The sequence below is a fragment of the Pseudorca crassidens genome, chromosome X (assembly GCF_039906515.1).
Source record: "Pseudorca crassidens isolate mPseCra1 chromosome X, mPseCra1.hap1, whole genome shotgun sequence".
Lineage (NCBI taxonomy): Eukaryota > Metazoa > Chordata > Mammalia > Artiodactyla > Delphinidae > Pseudorca > Pseudorca crassidens.
In genome coordinates this window covers 15,635,603-15,655,838 of record NC_090317.1, presented here as the reverse complement: position 1 = coordinate 15,655,838, position 20,236 = coordinate 15,635,603, and the positions used below count along the sequence as shown (strand labels likewise).

The following is a 20,236-nucleotide window of genomic DNA, read 5'->3' as shown; positions in this document are numbered from 1 at the left end:
TTATTTTCTAATTTCTTTCCAAACTAAAGAGAACATTTAAATACAATTAACAAATAAAACAATTGCATCTTGTGATTAGTGCCAGGGAAGAAGTAAACTCAGGGCTTTGATGGACAACATTTGGGAGACCAAATTCGATTTAGCCCTCAGGTAAGGTCTATCTGAAGAGGTGGCTTTGGAGATCAGCTCTGAAGGAAGAAAAGAAATCCGCCTCGGGAAAGCTGGGGTGGGGGTGGGAGATCCGAAGCTTTTCAGAGAAACAAGCGCAAAGTGGAGGGAAAGAGGTTGCATGTATCAAGGGACAGAAAGGGATCCAGGGCGACCGGAATTTAAGGGGCATAAAATGAGGGAGCCAAGGTAGGCAGAACATTCGAACCCATTAAAAGATTGCAGGGGCCTTTCCTGGTGGCGCAGTGTTTGGGAGTCCGCCTGCCGATGCAGGAGACACGGGTTCGTGCCCCGGTCCGGGAAGATCCCACATGCTGAGGAGCGGCTTAGGCTGCTGAGCCGTGGCCGCTGAGCCTGCGTGTCCGGAGCCTGTGCTCCGCAACGGGAGAGGCCACAAGAGTGAGAGGCCCGCGTACCGCAAAAAAAAAAAAAAAAAAAAAAAGACTGCAGGGGTAAGTGTGGAAGCAGGGACACCACTGGGGCTGTGTGAACAGACCAGGAGAGAGAAGACAGTGCCTTGAATTAGGGTTCAGCAGTGGATCTGGGGAGGAAGGAACAATTGCTAGGTGTATATGGCAGGTAGCATGGACAGGATTTGCTAATGAATCAGATGGGAGAGCACTGGGGTTGAATTCAAACAACAGGGTAAGTCATTATGGATGACTATCTGGTATTAATAGGTGGTGGCCATTTATCAAAATGGCTGCAAAGGAGCAAGTTTGGGAATGTGGGCGAGGGTGAAGAAATCTGATGCTCAGACCAGAGATCAGGGCTAAATCTGTCGCTTTAGAAATAGTAATGAAACTCATCAGAGTTAATGGGACCACCAAAGAAGAGAATACAATGGGGAAAAGAAAAGAAGTCTGTATTAATTACTAAAAAATACATGTGGAGAGGAAAACACTAGAAGGAAATATGCTAAAATGTTACCAGTTTATCTTGGGGGAGGGGTAGAATTTATGGACAATTGTCACTTTTCTTCTTCACAGTTACAGTTAACTCTGCCATGGTGAATTACGGTATATGCCAGGCAGGTGGTAGGAAATGATGCTCAGGTCGTGGGTAAAAGCTCCAAGGAGCTTTGGAACCAGCTTTGAATTATGAACATTAATGGAGGGAATAGTACTCGGTACAATAAGAATGTTTGTCCTTTTTTCTTTTCCCAGCCAAATAATAACAAGTAAAGCAAAAGTCACGTCCACTTGCCTTCAGAATGAGTTATGTAAATTATTGAGTAGCGATAGTTGGGGATTGGCCAGGTTGGCAAAAAGCACTTAAATGCTCGCCTCGGCAAAGGGAGTCTGCACCCCCAGGCAGAACTAGGAGAAATCCCTCCCCCTGGGCCAGCAGGTGCTCTTTCTCTGTCTCAGATCCAGGCAAAAGGACTAGAGGGCCTCTGCCGGACTAGGGGAGAACGGGGCTGATTTCTACCATAGATGTCCCTGTCCCCCTGGGTCTCGAGAAGGAAATGTGCCTCCCAGTGGAACAGATTACTCTGGTCTTTGCAGTTCGTGCTCAGGAATGTGGGAGGTGGGGAGTGGAGTGCTCTAGACTAGGGGGCCAGCACTTCCAATGACCAGAAGAGAAAGGGAGGGGGTGGGGAATGGCTAGTTGAGGAATCTGTAGGAGAGCATCATTATGGCTGTAGCTTAGAATCTAGAGGTGAGACACAGAGGACAAAGCAAGTACCTGGAGAGGGAGGCAGAGGGCCTACTGACCGGATCAGAGGGCACTGGAGAGGGGAGCCTTTTTAAGAGGTAAAGCAAGATAATCAGATCTCATCTTAAAGAGATCACTGTGGCTGCAATCCAGAGACTGTACAGGGGAAGGGAGGGGCAGGAAGCAGGGTGTTGCTGATGTAGTCCCAAGAGAGAGGGGATGTGGGCAAGCTAAGTGTGAGCAGCTCTGGCCAACAGGCAATCGGGTAAGCAGACTGCCCAAAACTAATCTCTGAATCCCATCCTTCCCCTTCATGGATCTTCTAGATTTTTCCCTTTACTTCTTTCTTTCTATTTACTCCTTTGGATTATCATTAAGTATAGTTATAATTTTCTTTTTACTCTAATTTTTCCTTTGCCTCATTGTTGCTCTCCAGATGCCATCTCAATGATTGACCAATGGTCTGAGTCCAGTGATCTTACTTCTCCACTAGGTATCCTTGGAATATAATCAGTGCTAAATAAATGTCGGCTGAATGAATTACAAGCTCTTTTTATCCTCCATGTTACTTAGTATAAGATGGGTGCATAGTAAGTGTAAGGCCAACTGGCCCGAGGCAGGGGAACACAATCAGATTCACAGGTTGCATCAGACCGAAACTCTCCGGACCACCCAGTTCCAGAATCTGACCTGGGGACTTTGCACCCGGCCCAGCCTTCCCGCCTTTCGAGGGGCGGGACTAACGGTCCCCCAGGATACCCGAAAAGACCACCAAATAAGGAATACTCTGCGCCCTCCCAGATTCACCACACCCCTTTCCCTTCTTCCCCTATAAAATCTTGCCCAACCCTGGCCCGGGGGCGACTTCTCTGGCCCCTTTCTCTCGGGCCAGTGAACCTCGCCCGGGAGCGCTCACTTGAAGCTTTCCTCTGTTTCGCGGTGCCGTTTGTTAAGATCCGACCTTACATTTGGTGCCGAAACCCGGGAGGGGTACCAAGCCCCGCGGGTTACCGCGCGGGCAGCTCCTCCCCTCCCCCAGGAGACAACCAGGGAACCTCTACTCATCCACCCGATCCGGCAGAAAACGGGGTAAGTCCCCCTCCCTTGTTCCCTCCGACCCTCAGAGTCCCTGCCCACCGGACTCCCTGTCCTTAATCGCGGCCGCGTCAGGGATTCCTCCGTCCTCTCTCTGGGCCTCGGGCAACTGTGGAGACGTCCCAATCGCCTGACCGCCCTCCGACCTACTGTGAATTGGAGACTGAGACCAGGGACGCCTTTCTCCCTCTCCATTCACTCAGGGACAGACTGGGAGTCATGGGAACCTCACAATCGAAACCAGATCCTAAGACGCCCCTGGGGTGTCTCCTAGCCAATTTTACAGCCCTCGGCTTCTCCCAAGATCTCCGTTGCCGACGGCTTATTTTCTATTCCACTGTGGCCTGGCCCCAATATCCTCTAGACAATCAATCCTGAAGGGACTTTAGATTTTAATATCCTCCGTGATCTAGATAATTACTGCCGCAGGACGGCAAATGGTCCGAGGTCCCATAAGTTCAGGCCTTCTGGTATTTGCGCTCCCGCCCCTCCCTTTGCGTCAATTGTTCTACCTCAAATCCTCCTTGCCAAACAAACATCTCCTCCATCCAAAACCTCAATCCCCTTGGATTCCTCCCCACTAACCGACCCTCCCGAATCTCTCGCCTCTCCCCCCTCCAGAACTCCTCTCCAACCTCCACCCTACCCTGAAGCGGTCCCTCCTCCTCCCGAAGCGCTCAGGCGCCTCCAACCGCTGCCCGCCTCCCTCAACGGTTTCTCCTCCCACGCCCCTTGCTTCGCCAATTAGTGCACATACACGCTCTCACGACTCCCAAGATTGAAATCTCCTGTGCCCTCTGAGGGAGGTAGCAGGAGCGGAAGGACTGGTCAGAGTCCCTGTCCCTTTCTCTCTCCAGGACCTCTCTCAAATTGAAAAACGATTAGGCTCCTTCTCTGCCGACTCCTCCCACTACATCAAAGAATTTCGCTACCTATCTCAACCTTACGATCTAACCTGGCACGATATCTTTGTGGTTCTGTCCTCTACCTTAACCCCTGACGAAAGGGAAAGAATTCAAACTGCTGCCCGAAACCATGCAGATCAGGTTCACCTTACCGGCAATTCCATGCCTGTCGGAGCGACTGCCGTACCTGGCACCGACCCAGGCTGGACTTATCAGGATGGCCAAGATGGCCGCCGTAAACGCGACCTCATGATCCAATGCCTCCTGACTGGCATGCAGGCTACCGCTCATAAGCTGGTCAATTTTGAAAAACTAAAAGAGATAACCCAAGAACCTAACGAAAATCCAGCTATCTTTCTCAATCGCCTTACAGAGGCCTTAACTCTCTACACCCGGCTGGATCCCGACAACCCCGGCGGGGGCAGCGGTCCTAGCCACCCATTTTATCACCCAATCAGCCCCGGACATCCGAAAGAAATTAAAACGGGCAGAGGACGGCCCTCAAACCCCTATTCGAGGTCTGGTAAAGATGGCCTTTAAAGTCTATAATGGCCGTGAAGATTTGGCAGAATCCAGCCGACAGGCTCGGATGCACCAGAAGGTGGCTCTCCAAACCCAAGCTCTTGTAGCCGGCCATCTCCCATGGATCACAGCATCCACGGGGTCCACAAAAGGCAACCCCGCCGGGGCCCTGCTTCAAATGTGGAAAAGAAAGCCACTGGGCTCGCCAATGTCCCAGTCCCCGACCTCCTTCTAAGCCCTGTCCCAGCTGCGGGCTAACGGGCCACTGGAAGAGTGACTGCCCTACGACTGGCCCTCCCTCAGCGTCTCCACGCGGAGGGCAGGCCGACCCAACGGCATTACCACTCGAACTGCTGGGATTGGCTGACGACTGACGGCGCCGGACTCGAAGACCCCCATCACCCTCGCCGAGCCCAGGGTAACGCTACAGGTAGCGGGTAAGTCCATCTCATTTCTGGTGGACACAGGGGCTATCTATTCGGTCCTGCCTACCTATTCCGGGCCAGTTTCTCCTTCCCAGATCTCGGTCATGGGTATTGATGGCAAATCATCCTTCCCACTCCAGACCGGTCCACTCCCATGTCATATCGAAGGACTCCCTTTTACTCATTCCTTCTTAGTCATACCATCCTGCCCAGTTCCCTTGCTAGGCCGAGATGTCCTTTTCCACTTAGGGGCCTCCCTCCAGCTGGTTAGACTTGACCCTAAGTCCCCTCCTCCCAACTCCTGCTTTCTCTTCTCAGCCTGTCTCTAGAACCCTCCCCCTCCTATTCCCCTCTTCCAATCACACCGAACCCAATCAGTCCCCAAGTCTGGGATACTTCTAAGCCCATAATAGCAACACACCATTCCCCCATTCTCATCCGCCTAAAGGACGCCTCCAAATTTCCATCAAGGCCCCAATTTCCCATCTCTGAGACTCACCTTAGGGGCCTACAACCTAATATCACCAGACTCCTAAACCAGGGACTCCTTATCCCCACTGATTCTCCCTGCAACACCCCCATCCTGCCTGTCCACAAGGCCTCTGGGGATTATCGCCTGGTCCAGGACCTCCGACTAATGAATGAGGCCATAATTCCTCTCCACCCAGTAGTACCAAACCCATACACCTTGCTCTCCCATATCCCCCCAACCACAACCCACTTTACGGTTCTGGATCTCAAAGATGCCTTTTTCACTATCCCCCTACATCCCGACTCCTATTTCCTCTTCGCCTTTACCTGGACAGATCCGGATACTCATACTTCCAGTCAGCTCACCTGGACAGTTCTTCCCCAGGGCTTCCGCGACAGTCCTCACCTCTTCGGTCAGGCGCTCGCACGGGACCTCACTTCCTGCTCCCTTACCCCCAACACACTCCTTCAATATGTAGATGACCTCCTCCTTCGTAGCCCATCTCTCAGCCTCTCAAGACAACATACTGCAGATCTCCTCAATTACCTTGGCTCTCGCGGTTATCGGGTCTCCCCAACCAAGGCTGTTATCTGTATCTTCTGTAACGTACCTGGGGCTCCACCTTACCCCTACCACAAAAGGTCTAACAGCCGACCGCACCCGAATTATCCATGAACTCCAGCCTCCGGAAACAGCGGAGCAAATTCTCTCCTTTTTGGGCCTTATAGGATTTTTCCGACACTGGATCCCTAACTTTGCTCTCCTCGCTAAACCCTTATATCTAGCCGCTAAAGAAACCCCTCAAGGGCCCCTCACCTCTCCTTCCGCCGTTCGACAGGCCTTTCTCACCCTCCGTAACGCTCTGATATCTTCTCCTCCCCTTTCTCTGCCCAACCCAAACCGACCTTTTCACCTTTTTGTGGATGAACGGGCCGGAATAGCCACTGGACTCCTTGCCCATCCTGTAGGGCCTTCCTACCACCCCGTGGCTTACCTCTCCAAACAGCTAGACCCAGCCATTCGGGGATGGCAACCATGCCTTCGGGCCCTAGCAGCGGCAGCCGAACTGACCAAACAAACACTCAAACTGACTCTGGCCCACCCACTAACCGTGTTTTCCTCCCACCGGCTGGTTGACCTCCTAGGCCACAAGTCTCTCTCCCTCCTGGGCCCCTCCCGCATCCAGGAGTTCCACCTAATATTCATTGAAAACCCAGCTGTTTCTCTTGATCTCTCCCCTCGCCTTAACCCGGCTTCCCTCCTGCCTATCTCTGGCACCGGGGGTTTTCCATCCCATTCCTGCCCTCATTTCATAGAAGCCTTCAAACCACCAAGAGAGGGACTCTTTGACATCCCTCTTTCAAATCCGGACTGCACTCTCTTTGTGGACGGTAATTCGATACTCGGTCCTGACAGACGCCGACGGGCAGCCTACGCGGTGGTAATTATCTCAACTATTATTGAGGCTAACAGACTCCCAGAAGGAACGACCTCCCAAAAGGCTGAACTAATCGCACTTACACGAGCCCTTAACCTTTCCAAAGACCAAAGGGTTAACATCTACACAGACTCTAAATATGCCTTTCTCATTGCACACAGCCACTCAGCACTATGGAGGGAATGCGGATTTCTGACCACTAAGGGATCCCCAGTGGTCAATGCTTCCCTCATTGCAAAACTCCTGGAGGCCCTCCAGCTTCCTAAGGAAGTAGCAATTATCCATTGCAGGGGTCATCAACTCCCATCCAACCCAATAGCACAAGGTAACTCGAAGGCCGATTCTGTGGCCCGAGAGCTTGCAAAAGGGGATCCTCCAGGTCCACTCCTATTTTTTACCAGTCCTACCCAACCCCGAGGAAGCTGCCTTACTATCAAAAGGGGGACGCAAAGACAACAAAGGATGGATTTTTATAGACAACAAAATTGCCCTACCTCTGGCCCAAGCAGCCGGCCTCCTATCAGACATCCATAAATCCTTACACATTGGTCCAAAAGCAATGTTCCGTTTTTTGGACCCCCTCTTTCATCTGCCAGGACTTAGAGAGGCCATCTCAAAGACTCACATGGCCTGCCAAACCTGCACATCCGTCTCCCCACAAGGAGGCCTACGGCCCTGAATTCCTACACACCAGATGTGTGGACATCAGCCTGGTGAAGACTGGCAGATCGACTTTACCCATATGCCCCGCTGCAAACGCTTCCGATATCTGCTCACTCTCATTGACCCCCTTTTCAGGTTGGATCGAGGCCTATCCAATAACTCAAGAAACGGCAGACACAGTCGCCACCATCCTGCTTCAACACATCATCCCCCGATTTGGTCTGCTGGTCTCCATTCAGTCGGATAACGGACCCGCCTTTGTCTCTCAGGTGGTTCAACAGGTATCAGAGGCTCTCCAGATCACCTGGAAACTCCACATCCCCTACCACCCCCAATCATCCGGTAAGGTTGAACGCGCCAATGGGATCTTAAAAGACCACTTCACCAAACTGTCCCTTGAGGTCCGTGTCTCATGGCCCGACCTGCTTCCTCTAGCCCTTACCCGAATCCGAGCCTCACCTCGGACTCCTACTGGCCTCAGTCCATTTGAACTACTTTACGGCCGCCCTTTCCTCCTTCACGACCTACCAACCCAGAGTCCACCCCTAGCCTCCTACCTTCCCTATCTCTCCCTGCTTCGCCGCCTTCTCCGCGAACACGCTGACCGTCATCTACCGACAGTGACTGTCTCTGAAACTTCCTCTCTCCGTCTACAACCCGGCGATAGCGTCCTCCTCAAAGAATTACACCCTCAATCTCTCAGGCCACGGTGGACAGGCCCCCATACGGTGATCCTCACCACTCCCATGGCAGCTAAACTCTTGGGACACCCCTCCTGGTACCATGTCTCCCGCCTTAAAATGGCCCCAACTCCAGAGACTTGGACGGCCCTTCTGCAGGGTCCCACGAGACTACGGCTTGTCTGTCACCCTGTCTCTCCTCCTGCTGCTCCTTCTGCCACTGAGGACTCACCAGATGTCCCTATGGCGCTTCCATGTCCATGGGACATGGCAAGCTAAAGGTAGGACCCACACCCGAGTCCTGGGCACGGGAGACTGCCAACCAGATGGGTGCCAGGCCTTGGTAACAGTCCAGATCCCCATCTCTTAACATAGAAGGTGTTCCCTTGGGATGGTCCACCCCCGCTGTCTGCTTCACTTACGATCAGACCCGAGACTACTGTCAATGGTGGAATGAGACCTATGGGGGGTGCCCCTATCACTCATGTAACATCCATGTGGCAAAACTAGATACCAGGAGCTCGCTCCGACAATCCCACCTGCTCACCACAAATGGCAAGGGTCAATTATTCATCAACATCAAAGATCCCTGGGACACAAGATGGGTAAAAGGGGTACAAGGAAAAATCTACCGATGGGCAACTGATGCCTACCCCGTGGGCTCTATCAGGGTCTTTCGCTCATATATCAGTTTGATTCCCAAAGTTATCCAACAGTTGAACGAACAAGCCACTGCCATCCAGGAAACAGAACAAGCCCTAAGACATCAACTACCCCACCCCGAACACAAAGAGGATCCTTTCTCTTGGTTGACCCTCGTCTGTCAAGCAGTACAGATACTCAACCACACAGGAATAGGTAACATCTCCGACTGCTTTCTATGTGCCTCGCTTGGCCGGCCACCCTTGGCTGCTGTCCCACTCGACCAGCCCTTCAATTCTACTTCCCACACCTCCCCAAACCCACCTTTTTCCCCGTTAAAAGTCCCCATATTCCTTGATTCAAAAAATCTCACCATCTGTTACGGCAGCCGCCCAAATCTAGCTGATACTGGGTTTCTTTGCAACTCATCCCTCACGGTAAACACATCAGTTGAAGCACCACCAGGCACGTTTTTGTGGTGCAATGGTTCCCTCACAAAAGAGATCAATTCTTCCTCCCCCTTCCCATGTATCCCCGTTACTCTCGTCCCACAACTCACACTATATAGCCAAGCCGAATTTTCCTCGCTAATCACGCCGCCCTTTACCCGACGAAAAAGAGCTATCTTTCTTCCTCTGGTCGCAGGCATCTCTTTCGCCTCCTCCCTGGTCGCTGCAGGCATCGGGGGAGGAGCCCTAACACACAGTGTCTCAACATCCCCTGACCTAGAACAGAAACTCCAGCTAGCCATCGAGGCTTCTGCCGCCTCCATCACCTCCCTCCAGCGCTGGATCACCTCAGTAGCCCAAGTTGCCCTCCAAAATCGACGAGCCCTGGATCTCCTGACGGCCGACAAAGGAGGTACCTGCCTCTTCCTACAGGAGGAATGCTGCTATTACATCAATGAAACAGGACTCGTCGAAGACAACGTAAAAGCCCTCCATCGCTTAAGAGAAGAACTCCAACGCAAACACCAACAGTCCGCCTCCCCAATTCCCGATTGGTGGTGGTCCACCCTCTATACCTGGCTAACACCAGTCTTAGGCCCCTTAATTCTCATCTGTATCTTGCTCACGTTTGCTCCCTGTTTTCTTAGGTTCCTTCGCAGGCGCATGGAGGAAGTCTCTCGGGTGGCCACAAACCAAATGCTCCTCGGTCCTTACACCTTGCTTCCTACAGAACCCCCCACTGGTCTCCCCTAAGCCTCGGACCTCTGGTCGCCCGACTCCCCTTTCGACGCCCCCATTCAGCATGAAGTAGCCAGAGATCAGAACGCCGCCCCATTACACCAAAGATGTCAGGATGTAAGGCCAACTGGCCCGAGGCAGGGGAACACAATCAGATTCACTGGTTGCATCAGACCGAAACTCTCCGGACCACCCAGTTCCAGGAACTGACCTGGGGACTTTGCACCCGGCCCAGCCTTCCCGCCTTTCGAGGGGCGGGACTAACGGTCCCCCAGGATACCCGAAAAGACCACCAAATAAGGAATACCCTGCGCCCTCCCAGATTCACCACACCCCTTTCCCTTCTTCCCCTATAAAATCTTGCCCAACCCTGGCCCGGGCGCGACTTCTCTGGCCCCTTTCTCTCGGACCAGTGAGCCTCGCCTGGGAGCGCTCCCTAATAAAGCTCACTTGAAGCTTTCCTCTGTTTCGCGGTGCCGTTTGTTAAGATCCGACCTTAGCGGGACAGGGGTGGGGGTGGGGGATGATTGATTTTTCAATAAATTGTGTCAAGACAATTAGAAAGCTGTTTGAAGGGGAAAAAATCCAGATTCATACCACACTTTTTACTTCAAAATAAATTCCAGCTTAAAGGTTTAAATGTAAAACCACTGAAGTACTAGAGGAAAAATGGGTAGATGCTTTTATAATCTTGTCATGAGGAACATCCATCCTTTCATTCATTTAACAAATATTTATTCAGTGCTTATTATGTGTCAGCACTGTTTGGGGTGTTGGGAATACATCAGTGAACCAAAAGACAAAAGTCCCTGCCTACCTGAAGCTAACATTTTAGTGAGGAGGGCTAGACAATAAACAATAAACCAAATAAATTATAAAGTGTGTTTGAAGATGAAAGACGCTAGGAAAGCAATAGAGCAGAGTAAGAGGGGGAGGGTGTCAGGAGTAGGGGAATGGGAGGGTGCAAAATTAAAAGGGTGGATCAGAGTTGGCCTCAACCAAGAATGTGACATTGAAGTAAAGATAAAGGAGGGAGAAAGCCAGCGGGGGGAAGAGCCATCTTGGGAAAGAGCATGCCAGGAAGACTGAAGCATACCTGCCCCATTCTAAGAACAGCAAAGAGGCCAGCGCGGCTGAAATTGAATGAGCAAAACACAAGAGTAGTAGAACCTAAGGCTGATAAGTAGCAGAGGGGCCAGATCATGGAGGGTTTTGTAGGCCATTGGTAAAGACTTTGCCTTTGTTGAGGAGAAAAAATAATTTTCCCTCTACTCTTCTAGGTTCTTGACTAAGACCACCCCCCAAAAATAAGACATTAATAGGGGCTTCCCTGGTGGCGTAGTGGTTGAGAGTCCGCCTGCTGATGCAGGGGACGCGGGTTCGTGCCCCGGTCCGGGAAGATCCCACATGCCGCGGAGCAGCTGGGCCCGTGAGCCATGGCCGCTGGGCCTGCGCGTCTGGAGGCTGTGCTCCGCAACGGGAGAGGCCACAACAGTGAGAGGCCCATGTACCGCAAAAAAAAAAAAAAGATATTAATAGAAGAAAAACAAACAAGTTTAATAACATGCATACCTCCTGTATACATGGGAGATAGCCGTGAAAACTGAGTAATTCAGGAAATGACTCAAGCCATCATTTTATTTTTAAATTGAAGTATAGTTGATGGACAATATTATATGTTACAGGTGTACAATATAGTGATTCACAAGTTTTAAAGGTTATAATCCATTTAGTTATTGTAAAATATTGGCTATATTCCCTATGTTGTACAATATATCCTTGTACCTTATTTTATATATAACAGGTTGTACCTCTTATCCCCTACCCCTATCTTGCCCCATCTCCTCAAGCCATCATTTTAAATACCATCTTCAGCTAAAAGAGACATTGTAGGAGCCGGTTATGGGAGGCTATCAAGCAAAGCACAATAAACAAGAATAGGGTTGTGATGCAGATCGAAATTATTACGTTCTCCATTGATAAGAGTTTCTAGAGATAAAACCATCCTCCTCTTCCTGGTATAGAGAGGAAGACACACAAATGGAGATTTCCCTTATAAATGTAAATATCTCTTACGAAAGGGTAACTTCGATTTTCAAAGCTTCTCCTGTGTCTGCTGTTTCTTAAAAATAGTCAGCTCGAAATAATCCTCATGCCAAAGAGGCATATTGTGACTTTGAGGTGGCCAGTTCTGCTCCCCTTCACTTTTTTTTTTTTTTTTTTTTCAGTATGCGGGCCTCTCACTGCTGTGGCCTCTCCCGTTGCGGAGCACAGGCTCCGGAAGCGCAGGCTCAGCGGCCATGGCTCACGGGCCCAGCCACTCCGCGGCATGTGGGATCTTCCCAGACCGGGGCACGAACCCGCGTCCTCTGCATCGGCAGGCGGACTCTCAACTACTGAGCAACCAGGGAAGCCCTCCCTCTCACCTTTTACTGTGATTGAAATCAGGAGCCATTGTAGGGTCTTGAGCAGAGGAGGGACACATCTGTCTTACCCCAGAACAGGATCCCATTGTTGCTCTGTGCGGGATACACCGTAGAGAGTGTCAACTGAAAAAAAGTGCATAACCTAAAAGTTGAGAATTGTGTTTTATTTGGCAGAATTTCGAGGACTTAAGCCCGGAGGACAGCTTCTCAGATCTCTCTGAGAGACAGCTCCAAAGAGGTAAAGAAGGAGCCAGGATATACAGGAGTTTTTTCAACAAAACCCAGGTAGTTGGAACATCAAAAGATTACTTTTAATTAAAGAAAACCAGACATCCCAAGTTAATGAATTTAGCGTTTTTTCTGTGTATGGGAAGATGCAAGAGTCTGGGCTCATTGAAATCCCTTCGATAGGTACCTTAACTATCCAGGGCCAATATTCTGTTCTTTCCCATTCAGGGTGCACTTTTGGGGTTGGCTAAAGATCCTGCACACACAACTAAGACCCGGTGCAGCCAAATAAATAAATAAATATTTTTTAAATAGCTATTGTAATAATGCCTGGATGGTGGGGACAGCAGTGCCTGTGGTGGTGAGAAGTTGTCTGCTCCTGCATGTATTTTAAGGATAGAACCAAAAGGACTTCCTGACACAAAACCCAGATGGCATGAATGAAAAGACTGATTCATTTGCCTATAAAAACATTCATTCATTCTCCAACTGCTTTGGTGGCTCATTCATCTTTTTTTTCTTCAAACTGCAAACTAGGGAATTCCCTGATGGACCAGTGGTTAGGACTCCACGTTTCCACTGCTGAGGGTGCAGGTTCCATTCCTGATCAGGGAACTAAGATCTCACAAGCCACGCGGTGTGGCCAAAAATAAATAAATTAATTAATTAAATAAACTGCAAACTAAATATGTTCAACAGTGGTTCTCAAAAGCCTTTGTTATTTCTGTAACTTTATTAAAATTAAAAAGACTATATATATATATATATATATAAAATAACAGAAAACCGGGACCTCTCTCAGCTTTATTAGCTGTGACAATAGGCATTATTTGTAATTATAAATTAGAAATTACATGTAACACATAATTATAACAAAAACTTTAGTTTTGAAAAAAGTTTTATTCAAGAACTTTCTAGTCCAGCATTTTTTTTAATTGACATGTATTCACACATACACACACAAATAATACAGATACATAACATTTTTCTGAACGATTCAAGAGTAAGTTACTTGCATAAAGCCCTTCACCCCCAAATATTTCAGTGAGCATTTCCTCTAAATAATAATATTCTCTTACATTTACACAGTAGAGTTTTCAACTTCAGGAAATTTAATATTGACACAATATTTTTATCCAAGCAAACAATGATATGCCAATTTTTTAGTTGACCTAATAATTATCTATGTAGCATTAATTCTTTTTTTGAATATTTGAATTTTATTTTATTTTTTTATACAGCAGGTTCTTATTAGTTATCCATTTTATACACATCAGTGTATACATGTCAATCCCAATCTCCCAGTTCATCACACCACCACAACCCCACGCTGCTTTCCCCCCTTGGTGTCCATACGTTTGTTCTCTATCTGTGTCTCAATTTCTGCCCTGCAAACCGGTTCGTCTGTACCATTTTTCTAGGTTCCACATATATGCATTAATATATGATATTTGTTTTTCTCTTTCTGACTTACTTCACTCTGTATGACACTCTATAGATTCATCCACGTCTCTACAAATGACCCAATTTCGTTCCTTTTTATGGCTGAGTAGTATTCCATTGTATATATGTACCACATCTTCTTTATCCATTTGTCTGTCAATGGGCATTTAGGTTGCTTCCATGACCTGGCTATTGTAAATCATGTTGCAGTGAACATTGGGGTGCACGTGTCTTTTTCAATTATGGTTTTCTCTGGGTCTATGCTCAGTAGTGGGATTGCTGGGTCATTAGGTAATTCTATTTGTAGTTTTTTAAGGAACCTCCATACTGTTCTTCATACTGGCTGTATCAATTTACATTCCCACCAGGAGTGCAAGAGTGTTCCCTTTTCTGCACACCCTCTCCAGCATTTGTTGTTTCTAGATTTTTTGATGATGGCCATTCTGACCGGTGTGAGATGATATCTCATTGTGGGTTTTTTTTTGTTGTTTTTTTTTGTTTTTTTTTTTGCGGTATGCGGGCCTCTCACTGTTGCAGCTTCTCCCGTTGTGAAGCACAGGCTCCGGACGCGCAGGCCCAGCGGCCATGGCTCACGGGCCCAGCTGCTCTGCGGCATGTGGGATCTTCCCGAACCGGGGCACGAACCCACGTCCCCTGCATCGGCAGGCGGACTCTCAACCACTGCACCACCAGGGAAGCCCCGGGGAAGGGCTTTTAAAGGCAAGGTGAGGGAGGGGGTGGCGGGATACCTGATCAGCTTATGGACGTTCTTCTGACTGGTTGGTGGTGAGGTAACCAGGTGGTATTTCGGGAAGGAGTCAACATCATCAACCTTCTGGTTCCAGTGGTCTGGGATCTACACGCTGGTGGTCAGCATGCCCTTACCTTCTTCCACCCGGTGGGGGTCTTAGTATCTGCAAAACAACTCAGGAATATGACTCAGGTATGATCTATAGCAACTAAAGGTCCATGACTTTCTCTCATGGCTAAACTATTATTATTTTGTGTTGCTTATCTGTTTTCCTCTGCTTCTGCATTTTCTCACTTCTATGATTATATTTGCTCTTTGGAACTCGGGGAAGGCCTAGGAGGCTAAAGCTTTTCTACAGACAAGAGGTGGGGGACACAGGGGGTCTACCCCCCAGAAGTCTCTGCAGGGTCCTGCTCTGTTTCACAGGGATCAATCCGTGCCCTGCCCTGGCCAGGAGAGGGCCGCTCCCTCCTCCCTGGGCCCCCTCTTGCTTTCAAACGTGACCTCACACTCTGGGAATGGTCTACGCCCCCAGAGTGGGAGCCCTAGCCCCCAGCCTGGGGCCAGGCCCAGAGTAGGCCTTGGTGAAGGTGTCCTATGAGTGGCTGGGAGCACGTGGTTCTCCCACCCCAGGGCTGGGGACCCAGCAGGTCGGCACCTGGGGGACCAGACTGGATGGGATGCAGCCTCAGCCTGGGCCTCCCCTCATCCCTCCCCAGAGCGAAGCGGTGGAGATAATGGATCAGATCGTGCACTGGGTGCAGGAGGACCCCTCTGGGCTGGGGCGGCCCCAGCTCCCTGGGGCCCCGGCCGCGGAGTCCATGGCGGTGCCCATGCTGCTGCTCAGCCTGGTGGAGCAGCTCGGGGAAGCTGACGACGAGCTGGCGGGCAGCTACGCGGAGCTGGGGGACTGGTGCGCTCGGAGGATTCTGCGGCACGTGCAGGTGGGGCAGGGCAGCGGGCGGACGGCGGCCGCCAGACAGGGCCTGGGGAGCTGGGGGGCAGGGCGACCCCCTACGCCCCACCCCTGGGGCGCCTCCTCCGCCCGCACCCACCCCCGGAGCTGGGCGCCGATGGCTCCCTTTACAGACGCGGAGATGGGGCGAGGTGCGGCCCAGAACCCTCGGGAAGGGAAGGAGGGCCCCGGGGGAGCCGGGGTGGGTGCCAGAGCCCCAGGCACGTCAGGGAGCAGGAAGCCTGGCCAGACTCAACTTCGTCCCAGGCCTCTGCACAGCCCAGTCCCCCTGGTCTCAGCCTCCGCTCAGTGCCTTACGCTCCCCACGTCAGGGTCCCAGGCCCAAAGCAAGGGTTAGGACAGGTCCAGACCCTTGGGAGTGAATCGGCTCCTCCTCCAAAGTCCCTCTGAGCGAGGCCACCCAAGCCTGCAGATCAGGAGGGAGGGGGCGTGGGAGGGCGCGTCTTTCTTGTTGGATGATGGGGCGGGGGTCAGGGGGTGCTGAAGGCCAAGCTACCTTCTACTCCTCCCTCGGCAGAGGGGTGGGCAGGCTGTGCTGGAGAATGTGTCAGAGGATGGCGAGGGGCTTTCTGGCTGCTTGGGGAGACACCAGAACCCAGGTGAGGGGCGGGGTGGGCTGGGGGGCGGCCCGGGAGGAGGGGGGCGCTCAGCCTTGGTTCTGGACTCCAGATGCGGGGAGTGCCCTCCTCCCTCCGCCCTCAGCACACCGAGGACCAGGCAGAGGAGGGGGGACGGGCCTCCCACGCTGGCGTGTCAGCAGCAGGAGGGTGACCCTGGGGCAGACTGGCAGGGCTGGGGGGCTCAAAGCAGGCCCCACAGTGGGGCAGAGAGGAAGGGAGTCAGCGGTCAGCACAGCGCTTGAGCCCCCCGCCTGGGGGAGGACACGCGGCCTGCCTTACCCAAGCGCTCACCAGGCCACGCGCTGGAAGCTGGCTGGTTCCTGTTCCGTCACGCCATCCAGAGAGGTGACCCCAAACTTCAAGCCCACGTTATCGACAAGTTCCTATTGTTGCCTTTCCGCTCTGGATGGGATCCTGACGATGGAAGTCTCATCTACTTCCAGGGTGCTGATGGCCTATGCCCCACCCAGGTGGGAATGTACCCAGGGCTACATGGTACTAGCCTGTCGAAGGCTTTCTGCCCAGGGAGGTGCGTGTTGTCATCACCCATTTCAGAGAGGGGGACCCGGGGCTCAGAGGAGTGAACCTGCCTGGTGTGACCCCAGTGGGAAGCTCGACTCCTGTGCCGGTGGCCCTCAAGCTCACATGCACAGGGAGGCCGTGAGGGAGCGCAGGCCATGCCCACGCGGAGACACATGGCCCTTCATCTTGGAAAGGCTCTCTGAGTGACCCTAAGACATCAGCAGGGGGAGCAGCCGGGGTTTCGATTCCAGGGCTCAAGGGGCACCCACCCCAGCCCTGCCCTTTGGGAGGGGCCGCTTGGGCTACATCTGGCTCAGGAAGCTGGTCGCGATCTGATGGGCGGTTAAGGCCCCCAGAGACGTTCATCCCGTGGTTAAGCTCCAAGAGCTTGGGCCAGATGGAGTCTGAGCCAGGGCCCGAAAGATGGGGGTGACTCTCCTGCTGAGAGGGGTGGTGGAGTGGGGTCCAGGGCTCTCAGATGCCTGCCTCCGCTCTGCTCTCAGCTGGAGTGGGCCATGAAGCTCTGGTGGCCGCACAGCGAAGCCATGATCGCCTTCCTCATGGGCTACAGTGAGAGCGGGGACTCCGCCTTGCTGAACATCTTCTACCAGGTGGCCGAGTACACTTTCCGCCAGGTAAGTGCTGCTTCCTGGTCTCAGCGGTGTGGAGGAGACCGCAGGCACGGAACACCCCCTCCTTCCCCCCCTCGGCGGACGTGTTCCCTCAGTAGGTCTGAGAGTTCCTGGAAGTCCCGGCCCTGGTGCTCTCTGTTCAGTCAAGAGAGTGGCCCCTGCCCCACTGGAGCTCACATTTGGTGCTGATGGGACCGACCATAAACAAGTAAACCAGCAAACATAGATGGTGATGAGAGCTCTGGGAAATAAAGCAAGGTCAGGGGACTGGGGGGCTAGTGGGAAGGAAAAAAGCTGGGGCTTCAGGAGGGGAGGCCAGAGGGAACTAGGCGAAGGCAGGGAGACCGGGCTGTGGCTGTCATCCTGGCTAGTGAGTGGGGGCCTGGCCCGGGGTGGGAGCTGCAGTGGCTCAGGGGTCAGAGTGTGGTCGAGCGGGAGAGGTGTGGGCTGGCCACGTGAGGCAAGGTAACCTTGGAGTACAGAAGGAAAGGAGAAGAGGGAATAGGCAGGCCCATCAAAGGAGAGAGAATCATCTGCGAGGTAGGAAGGAAGCCAGCCCCCTCGCAGAGGCCCGAGTGCCGTGAGCAGAGCGATGAGCTGTGCCAGCTGCTGCCGACGGACACCTCGGGTGCTGAGCCTGACGGGGAATGAAGGAAGATTCCCGATGTGTTTCTAAAGCCACGACTCACTCCATTAGTAAACCCCAGTACGGGAGGCGTTACAACAGGGGGGTCTTATTCTGAGGTCTGTGGGCTTTGAAACCTGAGAGAAAATTCCACCGTTATTTGCACTAACCTCTAACTGAAATCCAGCTTTCACGTCCATCATGAATGAAAGCAGTGAACCACAGTATTAGCAGCGTCCGACTTTGTCACCAGTAAATTCCAAATGTGTTCGTGTTATGCTGTGGTTAGAGAGGCATCTCCAAGTACTGCACACGCTCGTCACTGCTTCCAAACACGGGAGCCACAAGACCAGAGGCGATATATGTTAATATTGAATGCATTCATAGAGAACATGTGTTCGAGGTGATCGCTCTTAACTGCATAAAGTGAAATTTAAGGAATACATTTTCAAGAAAGAGAGATTGTATCGAACAATCACAAAAGTTATAAACAACAGATAATTCACTACGCACTAATCATCATAACAATACAGAAAGCAAAAATTCAGACATCCATGGAAAGGCTGGACAGGAAAACAGTCAAATCCTTTGTTATCTTCCCGTGTCATATCCAGTAGTCGAATAATAAGTAATGACATGGGTAATGTCACTGGAAACATAGAATGAACAGATACAGAACTAGTTTTCCCCCCTATGAAGAATACACCTACTCATAGGTCCCCATTTAAAAAGACATTTTTGGTAGTGGACTTCAATGTCACTGATTTATTCTATGGTCCTTCTGAGAAGGGGTTCCACTCAGGTCTCTATCTGGGGAGGAAGGGCCTAGGCCAGGGCTCCGAGGTCTATCCTGGAGCATCTGGAAGGAACTGGGCAGGAGAGAAGCGAGGAATTTGGAAAGGGTCAACAGAGCTGCTGGGCAGGGGCAGGCTTCAGGTGGCTCCGAGGGAGGGGGAGATGTGTTTGGGACCTGTGGTGAGTAAGGGAGAAGTCAGACCTCTGTACGGGATATCGACAATGTAGCGTCTACAATGTAGCGCTATCTACAATCTCATCCACTGCAAGACAGTCCTCTGAAGCAGGGAACAGGAGCTCCAAAGGAATAACTTGTTACAAAGTTACATGGTAGGTCAGCACTTCCTCAGGGTTCCGTTTCTTTTTACATAGTTTTTTTAAAAATTATATTTATTTACTTTTGGCTGCGCTGGGTCTTTGTTGCTGCGCGCGGACTTCTCACTGCGGTCGGTAGCTACTTTTGTTGCGGAGCACCGGCTCTAGGCGCGCGGGCTTCGGTATTTGTGGCACATGGGCTCTAGAGCGCAAGCTCAGTAGTCCCAAGCAGGGTTTTTGTTTTTTGTTTTTGTTTTAAATTCCATCTTGCAAGGTTTCATCTCACAGCCTGCGGCCCCTTCCCCAAGTGGGGTAACTAGCTGCAGACTCAAAACTCCACCCCCCCCCCCGAAGAAAAAGGAAAAGACCCTTGCTTTCATATTTGTCCAGGAGGCGGGACCTCATTTAAAAGCACTGATTCTGGAGCCGGGGGTCAGCCCGGGCTCTGACCCCGAGGTAGCGGTTTAGTGGGAACGGTGAACGCCCCTTTCCCAGGCCTGTGGCATCCGGGCGGTTCCTGCAGGCGCTGCCTGTCACTGCCTCACTGTTATTGCAGTTTCGCGATCCCGAGTACGGGGAATGGTTTGCCTACCTGAACCGAGAAGGGAAGATCGCCCTCACCATCAAGGGGGGGGTCCTTTCAAAGGTGAGTGGGGGAAAGGGCGGGGCCCAGGGGCTCGGGGCACTCGGGTGCCCACGGCCCTCCAAACCCGCCTTCCCGCCTCTCCCCGCAGGCTGCTTCCACGTGCCGCGGTGCCTCGCCATGTGCGAGGAGATGCTGAGTGACCTGCTGAGCCGCCTCGCCCCGGCCTCGGCCCCGGCCCCGGCCCTGGCCCTCAGCGCCCGGTCTCCGCCCGCCGATCCCGCCCGCCGAGGCGCAGAATAAAGCCAAGCCTGCTCCACTGCCCTTGTGTGTGAGCGTCTGTGGGGTGTCGGGTGGGGGACCAACCACCGCCTTTGGCTGGAGAGCACCTGCTCGCCGCGCCAGTGACCCGCCCCGCGCGCTGGACCCTCCCACCCTGCCAACAGGCCCGCCCCGCGCCGGGG

General features: G+C 52.0%; 1 protein-coding gene and 1 long non-coding RNA gene across 2 annotated transcripts; one reads left to right on the top strand and one right to left on the bottom strand.

The window, feature by feature from the left end:
* Nucleotides 1–13,433: 13,433 nt before the first annotated feature.
* On the bottom strand, nt 13,434–16,682 carry LOC137216513 (uncharacterized). Its single transcript, XR_010939805.1, has 3 exons — nt 16,580–16,682; nt 14,703–14,867; nt 13,434–14,607 (listed from the first exon to the last, which is right to left on the bottom strand). It is a non-coding gene; the product is annotated as an uncharacterized lncRNA (long non-coding RNA).
* Nucleotides 15,243–20,194, top strand: LOC137216512 (N-acylglucosamine 2-epimerase-like). Its single transcript, XM_067722590.1, is given in 7 exon segments — nt 15,243–15,648; nt 16,198–16,279; nt 16,595–16,770; nt 17,326–17,457; nt 19,746–19,817; nt 19,820–19,835; nt 19,924–20,194. Coding segments are annotated over 7 exon segments (894 nt in total). The 5' UTR covers nt 15,243–15,384; the 3' UTR covers nt 20,076–20,194.
* Nucleotides 20,195–20,236: the final 42 nt, after the last annotated feature.